Genomic DNA, 27,004 nt, shown 5'->3' with positions numbered 1-27,004 from the left:
GGGTGCCTTTGATATACTCATAATTTGCTCTCATATACAGTTACATGTTTGTAGTCAGTTGTAGTGTATTTTGTACAGCCGAGAAGACAGGCAGAAAACCAACGCTGAAAAGGCGCTAGCTGTCACTGGATCGGGCCACACAGAAAAGGTAATGCGTGTTCTCACATGTACCTTATTGACAGACATTACCATCATGCAGTCATAGCAAAGAGTGGGTCCATGTCATGGTAGACTACCTCAGATACAAACCAGGTGCACTACAAAATCAAGCGTCTCTTTGTCACATATGGTCTCGTGTTAGTTGCGTTTGTGTGTCTTACAGGATGCGGCTCTTAAGAAGGCAGTGGATCATGCCCTCATTGAAGCAATTAAAAATCAGAGTCAGTTGCAGAGCATTCATGAGGTAGTGTTTGCATTCCTGTTAATGTTAGATGATGAAACTTAATTTTTGTCTTAAGATGATCACCACACCGTGAAAGTGTGAATTGTTGGATGAAATATTCACATGAAATCACGCTGGTAATTCAATATGCATTCTTATTAGTCTTTACACACCAAGGACGATGCAATGAAAAATACATTCAAGACTGAACAAATTTCATCCTTGGGATGTGAAGACTAATAAGAACACATGTATTTCATTACCTGCGTGATTTCGGGCAAATTTTTGCCCGAAAATTCGGACTTGGTGTAAAAGGGCCTTAAGTCCGCGGATTCTTGTGCATTTGTGTGCAGCGTTTGGCTAAGGGGCTGAAGACTCAGGTGAGGACTGAGAAGAAGCGTCTGCTTGCAGAGATCTCCGAGATGACGGAGAAAGCCATCTGCGTAGTGCAGAAAAGGTAAGAATGCTCCATGAATCTTGGAGATTACACTGTGAAAAGATTTGGAAGGCAAAAGTGCTCCTTAAGTCAAGTGACTCCTTATTTAAAATGGATCTGAAGATAAACAGTATAATCATTTGCCAAATTGTAGGTGATTTATCTTGGCTTGCTATCAGCACTTAGTAGATTTTTGAGAAGGTGGTATTTGATCAAATGCAACATTACTTATCTGTAAATAATTTGATAACTGAATTCCAACATGCATATAGGAAAGAACACTCGACATGTACTGCCCTAACTCAAATGACAGATGAGTGGCTGACAGAAATTGACCATCAAAACATCTGTGGTGCGGTCCTTCTAGATTTTACTGCAGCATTTGATGTGATTGACCATGGCCTACTTCTTCAAAAGCTGGAAAGCTATGGTTTTCAACCCTCAGCAAGAGACTGGCTGAAGAGCTATCTGACACTAAGGTTTCAAAAAGTATTTTTTAATGGTAGTTTCTCAGACAGTAAAAGAGTAGAGTGTGATGTACCACAAGGAAGCTGCTTGGGTCCACTAATGTTTTCATCTTTACTAATGACCTACCTTTAGCTCTACACAATGCGAGAGTAGTAATGTATGCGGATGATACAACTGTGTATACATCTACACATGACACCTACAGACCTAGCAAACTAAAAGTATTGTATTTAGTTCTAATCATTCCTTACAGGCACACTATGCAGGTTTTTTAGCGTAATATGCAAGTTTTTTTTTGCTCAATTTACCTTCATTTAACAGCTTCAGAGTGTTATATGAATGGTTATATGACTTTTTTCGGGTTGAATGGTGGCCGTCTCGCTGCTTCCTAGCGCCTGTGAGCGGAAAAACCACCCTTGCAACTGTGGGCCGGCGGGCCGACGGCCTCAGTGTCAGGAAGTATAACAAGTGCAACGAATTGCTTTACTGCATTCAAATACACATACGCTCCAGGCACCGGCTAGAAAAAGGTAGCGATGGAGTTTCTCAGACATTCGTCATGACAGAGCCAGCGAAAAAGAAGCAAAAACAGTAAGGAAATTGCCATTACTGCGTAGTTTACCTATAAGTCATGAACCAGTGCTTAATCTCTCTATTACCAAAACACCAATCAAACAGGTAATGGAAGTGAAGCTACTAGGTGTCATCTTAGACAGTAGACTGTTTTGGTCTAAACAAATTGACCAGATAGTGAAGAAAATGAGTAGTGGAATTGCCTTAATTAGACGCAGCAACTCATTCCTTGCTCATTCCTTGCAACAGACAAAAAGAAGGTTAAGGATACATTGGTCCTTTCTCAGATAGAATACTGCAACATTGTATGGTCAAATGCCACCAAGGAACATCTGGACAAACTTTCAGCGGGTCCAGAACAAAGCAGCACGACTTGTTCTTAGATGTCCTTACAAGACAAATATCAACCACATGCACTCAATCTTAAACTAGTTGAAAATTGAAGATGGGCTGAATGCTTCCATATTAATGTCAACCTGGACAATTTTAAACAAGAAAACACCACTGAGTCAATATAATCTCTTCTGCAAAAGTTGTAATACCCATACTTGTAATACAAGGTATGCAGCTGCGGGGCAATTTACTGTACCTAAAGCCAACACCAACTCATTTAAATGGACAGTCAAATACAGAGCAAGAGCAGAACAGAACAAGCTGCCAACTTTCTTAACTAAGATAAATAAAAAATCTACTTTCAAAAAACACATGAAAAAGTATCTTAGTCAACCATACATAGGAACAGCTGTGACCTGAATAGTAATTAGTGGGTGCATGTAAGAGTATTTAGTAGGTTTTTAGTAAGTTTTATGTATTTTGTTTATGTATATATCATGTATGTATGCATCAGAGGCGATTGCTCTAAGACTACAGGGGAACCTCAGCCTCCTAAAATATCACGGAAAATCGCATCAAATAACACTATTACATTAGCTTCTAGCCTACTATTCCAACTGGAACATGCTGAAAACATGTTCATCTTCATGGCTAGTTTGTTCAGCAATAAGGTTTTGCTGGTCATTTATCGTGATTTCGCACCCGTAATACATTGCTGTGACGACACGATCCATCAAAAAAACATGCAAAAAACCCATAGACGCTCGGCTTCACTGGCCTTTCAATGGCACTACAGAGTGGGCTGATCTCAGTGCAGAAAAGCAACATGTTTATTGGACAAGCGCCACAAAATTGTCATTTCCAGGGAAGCCCGGTGTCTGGGAGTGAATGGGACAGTGGGATGGCCCGGACGCTGAGCTTCTGTATGATGATTGGAGGAACAGTCATAGAGGCTGGACTCTTTGATTGACCGCATATGTCGCGATCTGACAGGAAGTGGTTCAAGTTCAAGGGATGCGTTAACGTTAGTGTTGGCAGGTGAAGTCGAGAGGCAAGGCAAGTTGCTGCTCAAGTTCTCATAATTTGGGAGCAATACAGTCGGTTTCTATTTGTCTTTGTAAATAGCATACTGTAAATAAAACCGTAATGTGGAGTTACAGAGTTTGTGACTTGCTTTTGTTTCAGTTGTGTATTGAGGCTAAGTTAGGTAGCGCGCTATATAACGGTGTAGGCTACATTATGCCATGTCTGCCATGCCTACTGTTTGGACTATTCTGGATTTTGGGATAATTTTTGCCCTCAAAGAACAACATAGCACCTTAATAATATTAATTTAATAATTGACCATTTTTATCAGAGCTTCCCCTGTTCCAAAGAGCAGCAATCGTACTGGTATGTATATGTATAAATGTATGTATACTGTATACTCATATATATATATGGAGTCTTGTGAACCAGGTGAAGGTTTGTAGGTCTGATGTAATGCATTTTTAACCTAGGTTTGTAAATCTGATGTAATGAATTTTTAACCTAATTATGATCTGTTTGTACTGTCGGACCCCAGGAAGAATAGCTGGGACTCATGCCCCAGCTAATGGGGATCCTATAAATGATAATCAATAAACAGCATTCTGTGCCTGTATGTTATATAAACACCCCTCCCTGGAGTTACCAGTATCCTCCCTTCAAACCATTCATTCAGACTTGTCTTGTTCTTGAATTTCCCCTTGGGGATCAATCAAGTATCTATCTATCTATCTATCTATCTATCTATCTATCTAGTTCTTCTGTTTGTGTGTTTCAGGAAGGTGGCATTGGTGTCAGGATTGGGTGAGCTGGATCACTGCTTCTCTGAGATTCGCCGTATGTTGCAGGAGGTTGAACAGAAGAAGAAAAGTCTAGAGAGTGCGATTGCAAAGGCCGAAAACTTAAACTCACCTGTGCTCCAGGAGTACTGCAATGCTGAGCAGGTAAACAATTATACTGTAAACACCAGGGTGTGGTAGTGCACAAAAGTAACAATTCTGTATGCTCAGTTGTAGTGTCAATATGTTGGTATGTTCATATCCTTTATACTCTTCTAATAGACAGCAATCAGTATACTTCTGTCTACCTGACTTTTGTTCAGCTGTCAATGGCTCCTTCCAGTGCCGGTGAGGTACACATGCTAAATTGCCCATGTGACTTATCTTGGCCAAGCCAGGCTTACCAGAATGGTGTTTGTTTGTTTGTATAACTTTGCTTAACGTAGGTGCTAGAGGCTCTGCGTGCTCCTGTGGACATGCAGGCTTTTGATCTGAGCTGCCTGACTCAAGTCACAGGACTCGGGTAACATTCCACACACACACACACACACACACACACACACACACACACACACACACACACACACACTTTGAGGTCATTTAAAGCTTCTTTAAAGGTACTACTTTTGTTCATGTTGACAGTAGAGTTGATAGTAAAGTGAAAGTCAAAGTTGATCAGTCAAATCGGGGTTGACCAATTGTCAGGCAGCGTCGTTACTGCTGCTTCACCACTCACTTTTTACAATTTGTGCCTGGTCATGCATATTTTATTGATAAATGTGTGTGTGTGTGTGAATAATAGTAGAAATGCCCTGCATTACCAGCAGTATGATTAGTTAACCCATAGGGGTAGAAAGCAGTTATTTTGTCTTATTCCACTGCTTGGTTGAATTTCCCATTGTCATACGTAATTTAGAACGACCATTAACCGTATGTTATCTGCACACCTATGAAGTAGATCCATTTTTTTGGCCGTATCACACTTGTATATTAATTCTCCGAACTCGTTGTGAAATTTAAATGAACTGTCACGTTGCATCCGAGCTGTAAAATGCAGACGTTCAGAACATTGCAACATTGTAGCATATGACGGAGGTGGCTTTTAGCTAGATGGCTTTTAGCTAGATGGAAGGACAGCAGACTAAGTAAAAGCGATGTTTCAAAGCTAAAGTTCATCAGAATCTTGGGATACGCCCGCTTGACAACAGGAGAGAGAGAACTAACGACTGGCCTTTGGCCGTAGCAACCATCCATTTAGAACTAGTAACGGCAGTTTGTCCTGTGAGTTGAGAAATTAGTTGATATGTGTCGGAAGAAATTAGTTCTACAAACAAGACAGTTTTAGCGATTAAAACGTTTAAATTGTAACAGGAAATGAACACAACGCAAGTGGCAACAGTGGAATAAGCGGGATAATGGACTCCACGGTGGTCTGTTCACAGAAGTTAATGCACTACGAGGTTTAAACGGCCATTATCCCTTACTTGGCTGCTGTAATGGTTGTTCTAAGCCTAGATTTAAAGGTACTATCCCTTTAGTTGCCTGAAAATGTTGTCCTCAGTAACACTAATGCTTTTCCATGTATATTTGTCTTTGGTGTAGCTGCAGCCTTGATTCAGAGAAACTGGAGCAAGCTCTCAGCATGAACCAGGGCAACAGGTAAGCCTGATGTGTCTGTGCAATGGTTGTAATGGGGCAATTGCTTTGTCTTGCTAGCTCAGCTGCAATTTAGAACTGTACCCAGTTTGCAGTTTAACACAAAGTTATTCCCTTAGATGAACATGAGTACTGTGTCAAAAAAGTTTGGATTCAGCTGATACACAGCTAAATTGTCTAGAAACCAGAATGATGATATTCTGACCGTAATAATACAAGAATGGCAGCAAGACAATGCTACTTATACTGTATACTTCTAAAAGCACTAAACAGACTTATTTTGCAATCAATATAAAAGCTTAAATAAATAAAGAATATAACTGTTACACCACCAAGGTCATGTCATGCTGATTGATTAATTAGCCTACCCATCAATATCTGGAAATTATATTCAAAATATTAGGCTATATGAAATTTACCCACAATGAAGTAATATAACAGATTTAGGGATCCAGGTTTGATGTATATGACTTTGGTTTGAGTCCCGCATACAATTAACCAGGGTAATATCCAGGGATTTCCCTTCATTTTAAAACATTAAGGGCAGCATCGATGTGTTTTTGCTGATCATCCAAGTCAGATCATAAAAAGGCAAATAGGTGATGTATCACAATTAATGTAGCATGTTATGCTCAGACAGAAAAGCAGAAAAAAATTGTATCAAAGTAAAGGGGGAATTGATTATTGGTATATTTCCACAATAAAACCACTCATCTTTTCTCAAGCCTCAAAGACTAGGCTAACACAAACATAATGTGCCCTCTAGTGGCTGATACGCAAAAAAAATAAAGAATAAAGACTCAGAAAATTAGATGAGGGTCAACACAGTAATAGATTAAACCAGAGGTACTGATGACATAACAATGGGGATTAGGAAGTCACATAACTTCTTGTGTCACAGGCAGATTTAAAACTGTTAAACTTCAAAAAGTGGCTAAGATAGTGACAGAGCAGTAGACCTTTTTCACAGAAGCCATTAAACACATGAAATAGCAGGGCAAGCACAGGTGTTACTAAATACCTTAATTACGTATCATTTCAGTTTAAATGTAGCAGAATGAGAACCATGGACCTTTTTCACAGCAGCCATTGTGATGTATATGGCAGGCCCAGGTGTAACTAATGAAATGAATTAAGGTTCCGATTCTGCTACACATACTGTAAACTGAACAGAGGCTTAATTTGCTCAATGCACAAAAGGCTCTCAGTGCACTCATGTGTTTCCGGTGGAGCGTTAGCTGTATTGTAATGGCATCTTCTGTTATATTCTGCTCCTTACCTGTTCAATCTGACATTGACAGTGAATACCTTGTTTGCCCAATAATAACAATTTTAGCACACGCATAAATCCTTCTATATCATAGTGTGCGGATTCACTAGGTGCAACAACCATTCCGTTCCATGTAGACACTAATTACATTAACAATACCAGCAGGTGCAAACTCACCTGTCTCCATCGGAAACAAACCAGCACACTGAGAGCCTGTCGTGCATTAAGCGAATTAAGGAATTTCGTAGTACCTGTGCTTCACCAGATATTTATCTACTTTATTATTGCTTAACACAGCACTCAGTTTATTAACAGTATACTTGAGCTGTCAAATTATTCTGTAGAACACTATGTCAATGTAAAAATAAATTAATTTAGGCCAGAAATTCTTAATACAGTTTTATTCATGCATAGGATTAGGACGCTGCCATTCAACAAACATTTTGTTAGCCTCCTCCATGCTAGCCTGACGTAGCCAGAACTTAATTCTATTCAGAATATGGGTGAACTGTTGCATTGGGACGTGATTATGGGGCATGTTTCAACTGACACCTCTGCACACAATTGGATAGACCTAACCAATCAGATCAACAAAATAGCCTACCATGAATCCTTTAGGACAGCCAAGAAATCTTTCTTCTCGACAAATGCCTTAATCACCGTTTTCTGTTAATTTTTTTAAAGTCAATATCTTAAAGATAGCGACATCTAAACATCTAGCTTCTCTTGTGAAAAGCTTTTGGCTGTACATAAAATCAACCAAAGCACGCTCAGGTCACGTGAATAAATAGGCACCATTGCTCATCTGGCGATCACTGTATATAGCCCGCTGATTTGATTTGGCCAACTGATTGTCATACGCCCATATACAAAGCTCCAGACTAACTAGGAGCACAGTGGCCTCCAACTGAACATTTTAGGGGCGCAACCAGAAAATTAAGGGCACACACCGTAAATCAACAGTGGTGGTAGGTTTCTTTAAACATGCATGCAGGTTCGTTGAGAGACAGAGAGACAAGGAGAGACTGCGCTAAGGTGCACATAGCTATACAATGAAAGGATTTCATTTAATTTTAAATATAATTTAAATAATAATAAATATATAATAAATAGTACAACATAAAAAAATCATTGTGTGGTGGTCAATGTTGATATTGTGGTGGGCCACCACAAATAAGTCAATGTAGGGGAAATACTACTTGCTTCTGTAGTGCTTCTGAATAAATGTACAGTTCTCTCTCTGTCTGTCTGTCTGTCTATGTGTGTGTGTGTGTGTGTGTGTGTGTCGCTTGTCCAGTGTATCTACGGAGCATATGACTCCAAGGTTCAAGAGATCATCGAGAAGCTCTGTAGAATCTCGTGGCAGCCTCTCCCGCCCAAAGACCCCCTCACCGCCCTCCGCTGCGGACTGGCAGCAGGAGTACCAGGGGATTCAAAATGCTCAGTCCAACTCCAGCCCCAATGTCATCATCGAGGAGATCTTTGAGGACAGCCCAGGAGGTATGGACACGAAAGGTGGGGTGGTAGCGTAGTGGCTTGTAAGGTTGTAGGTTCGATTCCTGCTAACATTGAGCAAGGCACTTAACCCTGAGTTGCTCCAAGGACACTGGCTTTTGTAAGGATATAAGAGAAGGTGTTTTATGAGCAGTGATTTGTAGACTATTTGTGTGTGTCTGTGTCTGTCTGTGTCTGCATGGTGGTTGCCACAGTTTCTGCATCGCCAATCCAAATGGCAGAGCCAAAGCAACAGGAGGGTCAGAGGAAGCCCAAAGGGACCCAGAATCCTATGCCACCAGCCCGGGAGGAGAAAGGTGTCCACACAAATATATAGCATATTAAGGCCGTACATCATGCCATCATGTTTACAGTTTTTTTTTTCTGAATGCAGAACAGAGACAAAAATAGAAATATAAGATTGGGGAAATGTTCTAGCTTGGACTATGGACTTTTGTCCTTCCTATAAGAATTGCTACCTGTAGACTTTCCTTAAATTATATAGCCCTACATTATGGGTTATTACATGTTTTTGATATGGCGCCCCTAGTGGTTAAAGTACACCAAATGTATTGTGTGTCCTCAGGATCGGGTCCTGAGTCCATATACCAAGTTTGGTTTCGATACGTAAAGGCGTTGCTGAGATATGAGCTAATTTCCTGTATCTCTAACGCCACCCTAGTGGACGAAGGTCACCAAATATATTGTGTGTCCTCAGGATAGGATCCCAAGTCCATATACCAAGTTTGGTTTCTATATGTGAAAGCATTGCTGAGATATGACCCCACTTCCTGTGATTATAGCGCCACACAGTGGTCAAAATGTACCAAATTTCTTGAGCCTCCTCCTTATTGGGTCCTGAGCACATGTGGTAAGTTTAGTCTTGATACGAGAAAACCTTGCTGAGATCACTTCACTTCGTGTTTGGCGACTTTGCCGACCATTTTAATTGGCTGTTACAGGCGAACGGTTTTAGATTTGAAGACAAAAAGGGATAACTTTTTTGAGGCTTGGTCTGACGATCATCTGCACCAAGTTTCGTGAAAATCTGACAAACTTTGTGACCTGTGAAAACTTTTTAGTGTTTTTGATGAAATCCCAAATGGCGGAAAATCCATCATGGTGGAAATTGACGTCATAGGGTGCGTTGAACTCGGCTTGGTCCAAGGATTCTAACAATACCTCATTTTCGGGTCAACGGGTCAAAAGTTTGGCCTATTGGTGGCGCTAGAGCGCTCAAGGTGCCGGTATGAAACTTGGTGAAATTAATCATGAGACTGTCCCCAATCAGTGTGCCAAATTTCACAACTTTTCACCAGACGGATCTATGGGCTGCCATTGACTTCAATGACGGAAGCGTAATAATAATAGTAAGAAAACATAGAAACACAATGTGTGTAGGGCTGGGATAAACGATTATTTTTTTAAACGATTAATCTAGCGATTATTTTTTCAGTCCGATTCGATTTCGATTCGATTATCGATTATCTCCCTATTAATTCACTAATAGCAACTTATACATGTTTATTTACATATCTGAATGAAAAAAACATGCATTTTTTAACATTGCAATATATGTTTATTGCTCTTAAGATTCCAAAATAAAAGACTACATCTATACAAGTGCAAAGTAATGCATTCTTAGTCAGAGGTAGCATTCAATAAAGTTCAGTAGTGTATGTCAATTAATTGAGTGCCTGTCATTTTAAGACGTTCGTGTGGGAATCCTTGCAATTATTAACACAGTTAAAAGGCTGCTGATGTGTGGATACAATTCATAACGTAGTCAGTTCAAATAACGGTTCGTACTTCTCCTTTGGACAAGCACTTTTGAGTCTTGGAAAACACTTTTCCATTTACATCGGGATTTTGCATTCAGAATCAATAAAATGAGCCCTGCATGAGTAACAAATACAAGCAGCTGCAAGTAAGCATGCTAAACTTGCCACCCAAACAGTATTCTAACGTTAGCTTTGAGATACTGCTTGATTGCATACTGTAACTTAACTTAGTTTAGTCTCCTCAATGTACTATTTTGTGATAAGACCTTAGCAGAGTTTAGAGTTAACATTTAATGCAGCAGTTTTTAACAAATTTGCGCAGCATGGTCACGATGCTAAGCGGATTTAATAGCAATTTAGCACACTGTTCTATGCAGTGCTTCTATGTGGCAACAACAATCCTTCAACAATCGTGAATATTTTGTTAAATGCACATGCAGAGGAGGAGCAGCGGGCTCGTTACGAGAGAGAGCGGGCGGAGCGAGCGGGTGCAGCTCAATGAAATTAATTTATCTTATCTTTAAAATGGTAGGCCTACAACATAGAACAATGTGTTCTATCAATGTGTGGTGGCCGGTTTTGATTTTGTGGTGCCCAGCCACAGATTAGTCAACGTATGGAGCACACTGAAGGTGTAAAATTAAAAATATTTAGCAGCACACGTTATGCTTGACGAATCGACGTTCATATTTTGCGTCGGCGTATTTTATGCGTCGACGTCATCGATTACGTCGACGCGTTGTCCCAGCCCTTCGCAGCTTCGCTACTTGGCCCCCAATTAAAATTTCTCACAATTTGGTAGTAAATCTGACGTTATAGCTAGGCAGGCTCTTAGCCAAACAGACTACAATGTTCGATAATAGACAAGTCCCAAATTATGTGACTGGGTTCCCACGGGTTATGGAATTTCTGTAATATCAGGGAATTTTTTTATCATTTTTGGGTCAATGTCATGGAATATCAGGGAATTTTGTTGTAGCAGTTTAAAATGTACTTGCCAAAATACATTAATACAAATATATGTCCATGCAGAATTGGTGTATAGCTTATTAGCTTTACTGCTTGCTTAAAGAGTTGTGGTTAGCCCAACTTTGTTAATTTAATGTCCATTTATTCTTCTCCTGCCCAAAAAAAGTAAAACATTCTTGAACGCTACGCAGCTGCTCTGAAATGTTTGGACGTATATTGCATCATTCATATAATAGGTCATGGAAATTTAGTTTTTTGTCAGGGGAAAGTCATGGAATTTTACATTTGACTTGGAGTGGGAACCTTGATGCTATAACGAACGTCAAAAAGTCTAGTTGCTCCTTTTTGAAACAGACTGGTGAGTGAGTAGGGTGTGGGTAAATGAGCAGCAGCTCATAAATATGTAATGAGCAGCAGAAACGGCACACTCTTAAAGGGACTGAAACAGAGGGTTATAGAGGTAGGTTCTAGCATACAATTTTTCTGTTTTCTGGAACTCATAGACCTATTTTAACTTGTTGAAAAATAGTCATAATATGGGCACTTTAAAGTTTGTCTTGGATGAGTTTATCATAATAGACTGCTACATGTAACATAAACATGCTTTTTTCTGGATAATGGTATTTATATCTATCTTTTACACTTGTGTTTGTAGTGTGCCTACTCTGGGTAGTCGTGACTCATGTGGTCAACCCAGCCCATTTCTACGTGCGCTATGTGTCAGAGCAGAGGGCTGGAACTCATCTAAGCAGGAAGATCAATACATTCTGCATGGGGAGCAAGTGTATGTTCAGTTCAAGTAATGTGGTCAAAAAAGGTGAGTTTGTGGGCATGTATCGGTTGTAACTGAATCATCTACAGGTCTTCAAGTGCTTTAGAATAAGTTGTAACTATAAGTTGCATGTATCGTCTTTAACATGTTCATCTACAAGTTTACAAATACTTTAGAATAAGTTGGCTGTCAAAAAGGCTGTCAAAATTAACGCGTTAATCTCCAGGATTCATTTTGAAATGCATAACGCGTTACAAAATATTAATGCAATTAATGCATTTTGTTTACCTTGCCTACTTCCTTTGTGGGAGGCTGATGTCATGTAATAGAAGCCGCAAATCCTGAAGCCGCAAGCCTAAGAGTTTATTTTACGGTCTATGGAGTTAGCTGAAGATGGGGAGGAACTGCCACCCCAGGCATCCTACACTGTGCATAGGGCAGCAAGGGACCGAGGGGCGACCAGCATTTAGCCAATAAATAGTAGCTTTACTGCAAACTGCTTTTTACTCTTGTTAGAGAACGTTTACAAAGTCAAAATGCACCAACAGCATGTTGCATTAAAGGAGAATTCCGGTGTGATATTGACCTAAAGTGTGTTGAAACATGATAGACTTCCGAGGGCCCAAAAATAATTCAGTGGACATGCATGGATTCCAGTTTCTTCCAGTAGCAGCAACTGGAATCCATGAATTTCCACAGAATTATTTTTGGAATCTGATCCCTTATCATACCTGTTCATTCTTACTCGTCGCTCGACTTATCGTGACTAAATTCAAGATGGCTGCAAACGCTAAACTTCGTGAAGATACTGTCTGTATAAATCGTATTGTAAGTAAACTACCTGTGCTTTTTCAAAGTTCTCAATGTCTCGTTTTAAATGTCAGGGCTCTCCAAGTCTACCAATGAAGTGTGGAGATACATTGAGCCTCGTAAATGGTGTAAAACAGTGATTTATTTGCATGGCTAGCCCGATGCCGAAGCACCACCATTGAAAATGCTGTTGGTAGCATCGGCTAACTAGCGCCAGATTTTGGAGTGCAGGGGACAAGCCAGAGATGGGCTATGAGACATACGTTCACACTCGGTGTCATGTTTCAACACACTTTAGGTCAATATCACACCAGAATTCTCCTTTAAGGTGATCCTTTTCGGGTCCTCTCCATTAAGATCCAACTTGAACGTTATGCTAATCCATTTAATTGGCAACGTGTCTGAGCAAGCAAAGAGAGGGAGAAAGAGAGTGGCAAGTTCCAGTTGGCTTGTCAATTGTTGATAATTGATCTCCTTTTTAATATAAGAAACTTATAAAAGGAAATCATGAAGGCAACAAATACGAGGTTAAAGGAAATTGGAGAGTTATCCGGTTCTCACTACTGACCAGTTATAAACTGAGAGCCAGGGCACATTGACATGGGCTGCACTCACTGTGATTTGGAAAATGGACAAAAATTTTAATAACAATAAAAGAGTTGTCTTTGCCTTTGTGTAATGGAACTGGTGAGCCTTGAAATCTTCAATAATTCTTTTACATGAAGCATGATTTACATGATATGCCGATTGAAACGCATTCCACTCAGCTAGCTAGTGGCATGGTTCACAAAAACTGCACCACAGTTCAGTTCGTATCACGGTTTTAGGGTCACGGTTTCGGTTCTGTACAGTTCTTGTTGTTATTTTTCCTTTTAATTATGACCGCAGCGCAGCTTAATGCCACATTAAGATCCCTGTACATTCTTATGTAATGACATTTTGAGGTATCTGGTAATCTAACTATTACTGTTAACTAAGAGATTTGCTACTGACCTTATTGATAACTAGCTACAGGATAGTCTTGCTTTCTTGGATCCGCTCATAAATTTAACCCAACACTTTCAAAAAAGATTGAGGCTCTGTAAAATTGGACTATTCCACTTCACCACCCATTTCTCCTATCTCTACACATACAGTATACATAATGTAGATTCTGGGATTTCCATGATGATATTTCTGCTTGTTGAGTTTGCGGGCAAGTCAATGTGACATTCGGTGGGTTTACATGGGCACATTTATTCATACCTCAATCTAAATAAAAATGCTCATATAAACACTTTGATTGGAATAACACTGGCCGAGCCGACATCTTCAATTGGAGTAATTTCAATCTGACTGAGAAAAAAACTGAGCATGTAAATGTGGCTGTGTGTGTAGGTGATCTGCTGTTTGTCCGCTGGAAGCCAGGCCTGTGGTGCAGAGCACAGGTGCTTGATCTGTTCCAGGTGAGGAACGAGGAGGCTGTTCGGCAGTGCCTGGCTACAGACATCGCCAGTCTTAAAGTCTTCTTCCTGGATTACGGCTTTATTAAGGGCCTTACAATCGCAAGGTGTGTTGTGTGTGTGTGTGTGTGTGTGTGTGTGTGTGTGTGTGGTTTCAGTTTGGGAATTATAACATGACTTTTTAACGTCAGAATGCATTTCTAAAGTTTTGTATTTTTGTTATTGGCTGTCAGCTTCAGTTAATGTCCATGTCACCTGTTCCTCTCTTTTGTCAGTGGTGAGGCTCTGGTGGGGCTGAACGAGGTCCTGAGGAGACCCGACCGAAATGCTCAGGTGGAGTTAAGCCGGTGGCCTCAACAGGCTATCAGGTGTGGCCTCAATGGCATCGTCCCGGTCCAGGTATGGGTGTGGGAGAGGAATACGGTTCCTGATTCAACAAAATGGTGGTCATGTTGGCATAAGATATCTGTGATGATTTACATTTGTGCCCTTAGAGAATAATGAAATAATAATAAAAAATAAAATGCTAATTCTTGGATATTTATGTTTCATGTTTATTAATGTGCAATGTCCATGTCAACTAAACTTTTTGTATTGTATGTGACAGATGAGTGGCTGGAGCAATGAAGCCTGTAAGGAGTTCAGGAATGTGACTGGCTCGGTAGCTGTACGGATGCAGGTGTTTGGCAACGACAAGGGGACACTTCTGGTAGACCTGAAGAAAGCCCCAATGGACCACATCAATAGCCGCATGCCAATCTCACTCCGAGATCACCTGGTGTTCTTGGAGCATGCCAGGTAAATAGAATGGGCTCACTCCATGAAGCCAGACAAAATCATGTGTAGACAACGCGTTGTAGTTTATAGTCATATTCCTGTTTGATCTCGTTTGATGTAATGTTTCACTTTTGTATCTTTCATATATTTTATGTTGCATGGAAGTGGGTAGTTGTATAATATGATGAGGCAACTGTTCATTTGTATTCCCGTTTCTGGTGCACTTATGTCTAAGTAACACTATGTCCTAACTGAAAGCAATGTGACCAAACATCAGTAACAAAATCAGTTTGATGACATTGTTTCAATTGAAATGTACTAATTGGACGCAACGTTTGAGCAGAACTTTTATCAGAAGCTCCTTTTCTATTTTCACTTGCATTGTTTTGCTATTTTGAAAGAAAAATTAGAAATGACGCGATAGAACAGCATGTTTGACAGATTCAGTGTGGACAGAGAGCAGTCAGTGCTACACTGCAGTCGAGCCCTCGCATACAGTTAGGATAAACTGTTATATAATATGTGTATGACTGGTATGTGTAGGTTCCATTCTCCTGTGACTGCTGGTGCCTCCTGCTGTAAGCCTCTTCAGTACTACCCACCAGTTCTCCCGAAACCGAAGTCGGAGTTCTGCGCCATCGTTTCTCACATCAGTACACCCTCTGACTTTTTCATCCAAATGGTGAGAGTCCAGCGCGCTGACACTCAGTCACGGGGGGGGGGTTTTGAAGATGGAACTGTTTTGACAACCACAGCTACACACAGTGATATCAACAAATATTAGTGTGTAATGTAAAGCACTTTAATGAAATATAATTGTTTATATTGTTGATATTGTGGCGGAAGAAGGATGGTGGTAAATTTTAAGTGAAGTGGTGAAGTGACCCCTCTTGTGTGTACATATCTTCAGACTGAAAACATGGAGTTCCCCCTCCTGGCGTCTAAGCTGCAAGCGTTTTATGGGGCGCACAAAGAGGGCCTACAGCTACACTGCCCTATGCTGGAGCAGGCCTGTGTGGCACCCCATGACAACAATGAGTGGCACAGAGCTCTTATCACAGGTATGTGTGTCATTCTAACTTTTTATTATTTTATCGTTTCTCAAGACACCAGCATTGTCTTAAATTGCATGTAATTGTGAAATTAGTGTTAAAAAATAACACATAAATTAAATACTGAATTTAAAACTACAGTTTTCCCACACAGAGATTGCTTCAAAATATAAGTTCCTGGAATTGTTGCTTGTTGTGTACGGATATATATATATATATATATATATATAATAAAAATAAAAGTCCCTCAACAGTTCATGCACATAGAACAGTCAGTTGTGCACTGTAAGAAGGATAATAGTAATAATTGAAATCAATACATTACCCTCTGATCACTTAGCTTCAGATTTTGCTATGGCTTTTTGGATGGGTTTATTCAACGAAATGCCTTACTATTTCAATAAAATACTGAAGGTGTAACACAAAAATATAGATTTCCCATGTTGGTCGATAGTAAAAATATGTTTAGCAGCTAGATTTTTTTTGTTTGAGGTTGTTCGCTATATAGTTCGCCTTGCTTACACTATAAAAAGTAATGAAGTATAAATGTATGAAAAGTCCATATTCCACATTTTCATAACAGGCAAAATTAACAAGGTTATGTCTCAGTCTGGTTTTATCTGGAATGAATCACACCTTTTTCAGAAAGCCGCTGTTATGTCGAACTGGGCTACTTGCTAAGTTGTGCTACCTTGCAACAGCAGTGGAAAAGAAAACTCTCAATCCACTGTTAGAAGTACACTTACTGTAAATTTGTGCAACCTCAACACACAATATTTTACATTTCACATTTTTCAATTGAAATCGCTAAGCTAAGGACAAAACAAAAAACGGACATATTTGGGTTTGCTTATTTCACCTCTCCGTTTTGAAATACATTTTCTGTAGTGTTGTCATGTACCATTGGATAGTGGTGGCTGGTAGAAAGAAGCATTTCAGCTTGCAGAACAGCACCAAATTCATCAAAAATGCTATTGATTTGCGCTACGGTAGCATTTCTCGTCAAAGTAGCATAACTCGACAGAACACCATCTTGATTGGTGTCTGCCATTTCATAGACACCTTGCAATGTGGGTGTGACAAGTGCTGATGGGAGAATGCCCGTCAAATGTGCGCAAATGGGAGAATATGGCCCCTTGTTCCTTTCACATCAAACTTGATCTTTGCTTGGTTTATACTCTGCGGTTGTGTTCTGTAGCCAGCAGCCTGGTCCTAGCAAGCTACTCCAGCTAAAGATAATTCCAAGGTTGTATAGATTTTATAAAATGATATATTTATTGTATGGTTTTGACTGGCAACAATAATAGACAAGAATGGAGGAAGCTGAGGAAATGCTTTGCTGCCATTCTGAATTGGCATCCCTTTGATTAAAACCGGGGAAATGTCTGCATGATTATTACACTGCCTGATGATCTTCATTTGCATATGCTGATGTTGCAGGTTTCCATGGGATGCGAATGGCAGAGGTGCAGCTTGTGGATGTTGGGATCAAAAGGGTGGTGGCCGTGAGCGATCTAAGAGTCATCAAAGATGAGTTTCTGTCCCTGCCGGCCATGGTGAGGAATCGTGTCACTTGCATTGTAAACACAAAGAGACTGTTCACATTTGTTTTTTTAATATTTGTCTTGGGTGATCTGATCACAAGTGGTCAGTTCTCAATGCAAGGGTAAACAATCACCAAGACGCACTGTGATCCTATCACTCAAACCACTTGCCAAGATGGTCTGAGATTTGACCAAATATCTTTTGTAGCGTAAATGCTAATGTGTTTTGATACGACCCGGACAATGGAAGTTCTAATGAACGTGACGTTGGTAACAGAATCTAAACCACAAGTGGTCAGCAACATCCCTGGAGATGTGTCTCAGCTGTAAGCACAGACATGCGTAGTGCCAACACAGTGCAAACCAGAATAACATATCACATGTAGCTGGGCGACTGATGAAATGATGAAATGTGCCAATTATAGTGTTTCCGCTAGATTTGTTTTAACAGTGGCAGCAGGCCATTTTCTGCAGCCAGCGGAGGGCCTACTATGCGTCCGGACAATATTGTGCGCCTCCCTCTAATTCTGAAGCAGCCGCTAAATGAAGACGAAACACTGAGAAGAAAGTTAAAGTTTTAAATAGGCTACATCAATACAATATATAATATGTCAAGTCAAGTCAAGTCAAGTCAATTTTATTTTTCTAGCTCATTTAACATGCATAGAGTGCAACACAAAGCGCTCCACCAACAAGACACAACAAAAAGAAAAAAGATGCCCGACGGAGCGGCCTAGTCGCCAGCGTTCCCGCAACATCAAGACAAACAAACAAATTTAAAAGATGCCTGATGGAGCGGCGTATCGCCAGCGTACCCGAGACACCTAACGGTAGACATACAAGACAGACAACAAACAAAAATGAACAAGTAATAAAATAAATAAATAAGAAATTAAAATAAAGAAAAGTCCATGTTAAGTTAGTCCAACTCAGTCCAATGGCAATGACATGGCGCACAGCTGCGTCTTCAGACCAACCCGGAGGATCCAACGTTAACATGGGCCTTCTGTAAGTGATGTTAGTAGGCCTACTTGTAGACTGCAGTCTAGAGATCAATGGAAGCATAGAAGCTAACCGTCTGAAGTCATGGGCGATCCCGCAGATCAGCAACTCGGTGGACCTCCGACAGTGACAGCCTGATGCTCTGAGAGACTGCAGAGCTCCCCAACGTCAAAGGTAGTTTCGAGCGTTAGCAGTAGGCTAGTCTGCTCAATCCAGACTCCAGGCAAGGCAGGTGGCAGCTCGCAGGTCAGCAGCAGCTTGGCGGTCGTGGCAGATCCCTCGCAGAGTAGGCCCAGGTCCAGCTGTCCCGATAAATCTCCTCGACCAGACAGTGAAGTGCAGCACTGCTCACGGATGGATGGATGAAGGATGTCAGTCCAGGGCAAAAGCTAATTCTAACCATAGCAAGCTCCCAATGGACCAACGTCAACGACATCAGCCGACTTGGAAGCAGTAAAAGGGACTAAGAATAACACGATAACTATCGAAACTAACATAAATGAAGAGAGAATACATTTAACTAGACAAATCAATACAAAAAATGAACATGACATTACATAAAATTGCGAACATTACATAAAAACAAACAAAAACATGATGCCAGACAGAGCGGCGTGTCTCGCCAGCGTCCCCGTAACCTAGCAACACACGAGTGAATCTGGATGGGCCATAATAACCTCTGATTAGTTTTAGGCTACTTATTGTTAAACTGCAATGTGAGCGTCAGCCAGCAGGGGAGGATACGTCGGCAAGATTATTTAAAAATTAATTGCAACTACATTATGAGTCTGCCCTGATTCTGATAGAGGAAACACTGCAATTATATTGTCATTTCTCTCTCTCTCTCTCTCTCAGGCCATATGGTGTTGTCTGGCAGATATGGAGTGCGATGGAGATTATTGGCGTACTCCAAGTATTAATAGGTTCCGAGACTTGGCTGAAAAGAGACTGGTCACTGTTTTGACAAAGAGTGAGTGTATTTTTCATGATGCTCAGGAATTGCTGACATGGACACATGCCCTGTGTAATGCTGGGTTAGCAGTAGATTTAAGTTGTATGTTGCTTGAACTCAAAATTCGTATTTATCTAACAGAATGTTACAGGCTCCTTAGATGTATAAGTTCTGTGGTTTTGGAGTTTTATGACCTTGTGTTTTGACACCCAAAATCCAGGGTAGCATAACTACCTGCCTTGCCAAAGGATAATGTGACTTGATCTTTTATTAAAATGCATTCTGTGTGTTTGTCAATGTAGAGTTTATGTCCTGCTATGGGCCTCTGCCAGTCTGTCTGTTTGAGGGGGATGACCAGAGGGAATCTCGCAGCATTGCAGGCATTCTCATTACTGAAGGATTGGCCAGGAGGTGAACATCTACACACACACTCACTCACTCACTCACTCACTCACTCAAATTCACATTCAAAAGTTGCTTTATTGGCATGACAATTGCCAAAGCAATTGGTACATGTTAAAGGTAAGACATAACAACTACAGAGACCAAACATATACACATACTTCAAACTGATATAGACATTTGTATAAATATACTACTTCACTGAGATTTGTGAACAATAGTACTTAGTTTTACATAGGTGCATTGAATAGCATTGTTGAGAGTTCATTGAAAGCAGTATGGTGACTACCTGCATGTGGATGTGGTTGTATGTGAGTTCTTCAGCACACTTTCACACGTGTGTGTGTGTGTGTGTGTGTGTGTGTGTGTGTGTATCACTCACTGTCCCTCAGCTGGTGGCAGGTGAAAACGTATTGTGCAGCTATGAGACTGCTGTCCAGGGTGTTTGTCAAGTTTTGGAAAGTAGAGATCACAAACTGACTGAAATGATTTGCACCCGGTCAGAAAGTGTAGCTCTGTCTCGACAACACTGTCTCTGCACTGCTGGCATAGGCGCTTATTACTTGGGAGCCATTTTTTTTTTTTTGTATTTGATTGTTTACAAGACGATTTTTACAGACAGTACCTTCACAAAGTTTTCTTTGAAATCTTGCGTGTCACGGGAAGTTGATTGATGAGAGAGCGAAACTACAGCTGAACCATCCTGTCTTCGTCTTATCCTCCATTATGTCAGCTGAAGCTGCAGTCCGTAGGCTATATGCACATGTACCGGTCACTCCTTCACGTGTACAGCACGTCTTCTGTCAACATTACTATTGAGTATTCACGTATTAGATGTAGTTTCTCGTCAATCAACTTCCCGTGACACTCGAGATTTCAAGATGGCGGTGCCCAGAAAACTTTGTTCACACCCGAACTTCTCCTTTAACTCTTGGTCACGCAAGGCTTTATGTTGGAATGAGTGTTGGTCACTGAGTTTTAGGTGTTTTAGAATTTAATGATTCTTTTTTCTAATTTTTATATAGAGTGGATTGGCCTAATTCAGCTCTGCATGCATTGTTTGTAGTGTGTCGGTCGACTTTAAGAATGCAGAATCTCAATTGGATGTTTGTCCCGTTTATGTAATTCTTGATTTGCAAGTGGACCCCACACCTCACTGCCATAAAGGGCAATTGGCTCTATCACTGATTCAAATATCTAAGTTAGAGCTGTGTGTCACACAAATGCATGCACATACTTATTACCAGAGCACAGGCATGTATGTAGACAGATAGATACAAATGAATGAATGAGTGAATACAAAAATAGATACTTGCCTAGGTAAATAAAATGTTGTATAGGTGCCACACATATACAATGGAATCGCTGATCCCAGTGCTGTATTGGCATTGATGCAGGCCTAAGAACACGCGCCCCGTTGCCCCGGAGGTGTCTGTGTGGGACCCTCCCCTGGAGAGAGTGGAGGCCGAGCCCAGCGCCATGGAGATGGCAGGTGGCATTCAGCTGAGTCCCTCAATCATTATCCCGGCCAGTCAAAAGGATATCGAAGTGAAAGTCACTCATGTGACATCACCTGCCAACATCTACGTCCAGCTCTCCCAATACAACCGGCAGCTGAAGAGGTACGTGAGTGGAAATTTCACAAGACCAACATCATCAACAGCTTGTCCTTCATCCTTTTGTTTAAAACATCCTCAAATTACCTAGAAATAACAAGACAATGTGAAAAACAACTGACAATGTCAAAAACACTTAATACCGGCCTTACACCATACAATTTTCAAGCGATTTCACAGTCGGCGGCTATCAGAATGAAATCATGGGAGTTTTACTGGAGTCGTGGCACGATCCTGTAAGGTTTCTAGTCTTGGCGTTACGACAATATCTCAAGTCTTTTAGAGCTCAATAATGATCTCTAAAAGCGCTAACACCAAACAGGAAGGGGTAAAATAGGCAACAGCTGTAGCCTATATGGTTATTTGTTATTTTGTTTCTTATAAATTATTAGTCGGCTATTTCACTTGACAGAACAACTCTATATCGGTTAGGGTCACACATGAAACAATGTTGCAGAAACACGAAAATATGACTTTGATATGAGTAAGGTATCGTTTGACTTCTAGTGCATGATGGGAAATAATTTAAAGTAATCTTGCTGCAGTTTTGTAAACCGTGACCCTGCAAGATCTCTATGTAACCTGCGTTGTGTTGAACCTTTGCGATTCAGCCCTGCACATGAACCTGCAAACTGCAGCACCCCCCTAAACCGCAATCCCGATCCGGGTCACGACACCGATGTAACGATTACCGGTATAATGGTAAAGCGCAATAAAAATGTTGACGATAACAATTACCGTTTTCTTTTCAAATATCATAATTATCACGGTTTATTACCGCGGTGTGGAAACCGTGTGTTTAATCCTTCCCAGCTTCATCCGACCCTGCTTTTGACATACAGTAGGCCTGGTACAATGAAACAAAACTGGTACCCTACTGATTCTGGTGTCTAATTGATGGTTTTAGCTACGATTCGGATTAGGCTACACCAGATTTTAAAAGGTGGAACATGTTCACCGCAAAATGTGCACTGTATCATGTAGCCACTCTGCGTCTTTTTACGCGTCCACATTAAATCCATTCCACTCACGTTATCAGGAGAACGCCGTAGCCTAAAGTTTTATTTTGAACACTTACTTTGGTCTCACTCATTGGATCCAAATAACAGAAATAACAAACTCCAAGTTATGGTAGGGTAAGCTAAGCTATAAGCACATAGCCAATTAAACATGGGGTGAAAAAAAAGTGAACAGGACACATTTTGAAACTATTTCAGCTTGTATAGCCCTATCGGTGCTTTCTGAACATATTGAACACACTTTTAAAAACACTGTGATAATACTGAAAACGTGATGATTTTGGTCACTATAACCGTGAGGTTAAATTGTCATACCGTTACATCCCTACACCAATGTAACCTGCGTTGTGTTGAACCTGCGCAATTCAGCCCTACACACGCCCGGACTCGAACTCGCGAACTGCAGCACCTCGGATTGGGAGGCGAGCGTGCTGACAGTTGAGCTAAAAGCCCAGGCTACTAGCTTGCATGCCAGCAGCACTCTTGAGGCATCGGGGAGTAAGGTTTACCGTTTAACGTTCCACACCCACAGCTAAACTAGCTGGCTTCCGTTACCTAGTCGTAAAAACTGTCTTTAGATGTGAGAGGGTCTGAGACTGTAGTCTTTCAAAAATCTTTTCCAAATGTTTTCATTCTTCTCGTGTACACCAGTCTTCTGGTGTAAGGATGGCATTAGCTCTCTGTGTTGTGCAGATATCTATTGAAGTTAGCATGCATGGTCTGGTTCTCTTACCACATTCAGCACGTTTTCATGCCAGGAATAAACTGTTTTGAATTAGTTTATTGTCCAAATTCCGTTTATGTCAATATTCTGTTTAACCTGTGTACAAGCAAGTAGAATGTCAGATTTTAAGCATATTCCTGTTTACATAGCAGTCGACATTATTCAGAATAAGTCAGCGACGTAGCCTACAAATAGGCTCCCAACGTCATGACGTAAATCTCCGCTGGTGGAATTCCCTCTTTTGGCTGCATAATACAAGTCTGGTTCAGGCATACATCGATAGCCAGCCTCATTAAGTTTTTAACAAATCTTTTTAAAAACGTCACTATTACGACATTTTCTCCTGTCGATGAACTCCATGACTTTTGCATGATTGCAAGACATAAGGTTAATTTTATCCTAATTCTGTGCGAATTGAGCATGCAAACATTCTTCGTTCTGGGGACATTGTGTTTAAGGTGTTTTCATGACCCAATATTCCGTTTAAAACAGGCATATGCTAGGGTGTGCAAACGGTTTATTAGTAAACCAAATATGGCCTTTTTCGGTTTATCTCAATCAAAATAAGGTGTTTACAAGACACACGCATATTCAGTTTATTCCCAATAAACTGATTCAAAACCGTTTATTGGCTACTTGGAAACGTGCCGAGTGTACCACATGGCCACATTGTACCACATAGTGTTGCACGGTGTATCGATACTAAAAAGGTATCACGATGCCTTCGCGCAAAAAACGATACGATTTCCGACGTTTTTAGAATCGATACTTTATTCAAATTAACGTTCTGTGTCTGCGTGAACTGCTGCTCTCACTGCTCCTTGCACGCATCTAGGCAAGTGGGCGTGTCAAGCAGGCAGCTCTGAGTGAGTGAGTGCGCCACCAACGTCAACATACAGTAGTTCTTTGCCGACCGTCCTCGGCCTTGTGGATAAAACAAAAGGTGAAGTGAAATCTGCAACTATTTCGGATACATCGCGAATAGTGAAGGCAAGCCATCAGGTACACAGAGGCCCGTTTGTGAAATATGTGTCTAAATACTGTCAAAAAAATCCTATGAACACGGGAAGGCCTAGGGAAGCCTATACTGTACATCAGATGGCCTAAAGATTAGGCCCCTCTGCATAGCATTCAGTGATTTGCATGCAGTAATTTCAACAATGACCTTGATCTACCCTAGTTTGGCTATTTAAAGCTACTTTATTGGCAAAACACAACACAATGTAAATTAACTATAACAAAAAATAAAGGACATAATCACACAAAGTAGGCCTACTATTTTACTGACTATAAAAATAATAATTATGTAGGAAGTTTAGAACCCAGAATTGACCTGCACACTACAAAAGTGCACCGAATTCAACACTAATGACTCCATACACTTGGAGGAGGTATGAGTCCTTTCTTTTCCAGATATCTTAGGATTTCGCCGTAGTATCGTTTCAGTATCGAGCATTGTGATATTTATGGCAGGTATCGTATCGAAGTCATAATTTTGGTATCGTGACAACACTAGTACCACGCTGTATTAAATACAGTGCAAGTCAATGAAAGAATGTTGTGTGGCTGCATTCAAGACAACTCAGAGTTCAACAAAGCTCTTTTAACACTCATGTTGCACTAACCCGTTGTCAATACCAGTGTAAGACGGGGATCACATTAGCCAGCGGCAGCGGCAAACATAACGCAACACTCGGACCATAATAAGTTTTATCTTGTTCCTAAGTAACACAAACGGTTTGTCATTTGAATACGCTTGCGTTGCGCTTTGAAAGTTGAACCAAGTTCAACGCTCAGCTTGTTCAACGCTAGTGTTACGCCAGCGTTCCCACTGTTCCGCTGCCGAACCATAGAGAACAATAGGAAACCTGCCGCTTGCCACTGGCTAATGTGATCCCTGCCTAAAGGTTCAGTGCTAAAGCACTCGTATAGCCCAAGTGTGATTTCTGTTGTGCACTCGTTAGGCTGCAGGACCAGCTCCAGCAAGAGTTCGGCAGGTCGGCACAGATGAGTATAGACTGGGAGGTGGGGATGGCTTGTGGAGCCCTCATCAACGCCGTCTGGGAGAGAGGAGAAGTGTCTGCCATCATCAACAGCAATATGTTAGAGGTGACCTTAAACTTGTGTTCTTTCTAGTGCTGGGTGGGTGGATGAATTTTGTGTGTTTGTGTTTTCTGACTGTGGACGTATTATATAGAACAGGAGAGCGGGAGGAAGTTCCGGCCCCTTTCGCTTCAGTGGCCGATGCTAGGCTAGCTTTTTCAGCCAAAAGTATTCTCATCTTTAAAAATGGTGCCCAATATGTGCTCACGTCCATCCCCCTACAATTACAAATGAGCCAGTTTGGCAGTAATTAGTTGCCAAGTTACCAATGGCCACAAGTTGTCGTACATCTGAATTCGCTGATCCTCCCCTAGCAGGAAGTTCAGGGTTCCCACGGGTCATGGAATTTCTGGAATATCATGGAATTTTACAGAAAAGTCAGGGAATTATATAATGTTTGGGGCAAAGTCAAGGAATATCAGGGAATTTTGTTGTAACAGTTTAAAATTTACTTGCGAAAATATTTTAACGCATGCCCATTTATTCATTTTCCAAATGGTCATGGAAATTCAGGATTTTTGTTAGAAAAAAGGCTTGGAAAAGTCATGGAATTTTACATTTGACTGAGAGTGGGAACCCTTGAAGTTGCATCTCATCCACCAATCCACATAGATAACGTGTTTGTGTTAATCAGTGATTGTTTGTAATGGGACCGGAAGTGACCACTTGAGGGACACCATTGTAAAGATGGTGGATGCTAACTGGATGAAGATAACCCTCCAAATCCTAACTCCCTGGTTCTGACCTTTGTCTATGTGTGTAGGTTTTGCGTTGTGATTTCGGGAACTGTGTCAACGTGCCCGTAGACAACCTCAGGCCCCTCCCTACTCACATGATTGGCTCCTTTCTTATTGAGTGTTGTCTCAGCGGAATAAGGTAAGGACACCTTTTTAATTTCAGGCATGCGCAGGAAAGGTGTTATTCCCTGTGGTATAGGTAGGGGATTTTCCAGAGTGGCGGATCAACAACCAAGAGATGCAGATGCGAGATGCAACAGTAATGCACAATTGGCTGGTGGCAGCCTGTACCTGAGATCCATACAGACCCTTCTTTACGGTACAACATGCACTGCCACAGAGGCCAAGCAGGGAAGCAGTCAAGAGTCCAAAAGGCTTCTTATGCAAGTTTTTACCTTAATATAACAGCTTTGAAGTCATTTTGATGGTAAATGAACTTGTGGCTCGTGGCCTAGCCGACTACGGAGAACCAGCCTGGCAACTTGCTTACCAATGTCATGGAGAATCTTTGTGGCAATTGTGCAATGGCCAACTATTTGTATCAAATCATGTAATATTACCTTGTCAATCGACATGGCTCTTCGGAATTTATCTCTGCACAATTTCGACTGAAATCACTTCCGCATAGGATGCACCTTTGCCCTTTCTCCTCTCTTCGTTCTCACCTCCTCTGGTAGCAATATACAAATAAGACATCCTCTGACGTTGACCTTTGAACGATTTCCGGGGGACGAGCTGGAGGAGCAAGAACCGAGGAAAGAGGACACATGCAAATACATGGATAAGATCCACCCCTATGTATTATACACAATGGTTGTAAATACCACTCACAACTGCAAGGGTGGCCCAACAGCACAAAAAAACCCTAAACTACATTGGATACCT

At 41.0% G+C, this 27,004-nt stretch overlaps 1 protein-coding gene and 1 long non-coding RNA gene across 3 annotated transcripts in view; one reads left to right on the top strand and one right to left on the bottom strand.

Annotated features, from left to right (window-relative positions):
• rnf17 (ring finger protein 17) overlaps window positions 1-27,004 on the top strand; it is a 42,735-nt gene that overhangs the window by 3,267 nt on the left and 12,464 nt on the right. Inside the window, exons 4-23 of one of the 2 annotated variants that reach the window (XM_042097307.1) lie at window positions 79-148; window positions 323-403; window positions 736-839; window positions 3,997-4,162; window positions 4,444-4,520; window positions 5,600-5,656; window positions 8,221-8,423; window positions 8,633-8,734; window positions 11,823-11,984; window positions 14,127-14,298; window positions 14,467-14,590; window positions 14,799-14,989; window positions 15,512-15,650; window positions 15,879-16,029; window positions 17,461-17,576; window positions 19,422-19,536; window positions 19,821-19,929; window positions 21,318-21,542; window positions 25,244-25,388; window positions 26,146-26,258. In XM_042097307.1, the coding sequence (XP_041953241.1) occupies window positions 79-148; window positions 323-403; window positions 736-839; window positions 3,997-4,162; window positions 4,444-4,520; window positions 5,600-5,656; window positions 8,221-8,423; window positions 8,633-8,734; window positions 11,823-11,984; window positions 14,127-14,298; window positions 14,467-14,590; window positions 14,799-14,989; window positions 15,512-15,650; window positions 15,879-16,029; window positions 17,461-17,576; window positions 19,422-19,536; window positions 19,821-19,929; window positions 21,318-21,542; window positions 25,244-25,388; window positions 26,146-26,258 (2,622 nt within the window). Of the gene's footprint in view, window positions 1-78; window positions 149-301; window positions 404-735; window positions 840-3,996; window positions 4,163-4,443; window positions 4,521-5,599; window positions 5,657-8,220; window positions 8,424-8,632; window positions 8,735-11,822; window positions 11,985-14,126; window positions 14,299-14,466; window positions 14,591-14,798; window positions 14,990-15,511; window positions 15,651-15,878; window positions 16,030-17,460; window positions 17,577-19,421; window positions 19,537-19,820; window positions 19,930-21,317; window positions 21,543-25,243; window positions 25,389-26,145; window positions 26,259-27,004 lie in introns of both variants that reach the window. The other variant, XM_042097306.1, reaches the window with a different exon arrangement.
• Window positions 8,216-23,004, bottom strand: LOC121713045. The gene is made up of 3 exons (XR_006032730.1): window positions 22,885-23,004; window positions 17,945-17,950; window positions 8,216-8,225 (listed from the first exon to the last, which is right to left on the bottom strand). It is a non-coding gene; the product is annotated as an uncharacterized LOC121713045 (long non-coding RNA).

This window comes from Alosa sapidissima, chromosome 7 (genome assembly GCF_018492685.1).
Source record: "Alosa sapidissima isolate fAloSap1 chromosome 7, fAloSap1.pri, whole genome shotgun sequence".
Lineage (NCBI taxonomy): Eukaryota > Metazoa > Chordata > Actinopteri > Clupeiformes > Clupeidae > Alosa > Alosa sapidissima.
The sequence above is the reverse complement of the archived record's forward strand: the minus strand, read 5'-3'. Positions and strand labels throughout refer to the sequence as shown.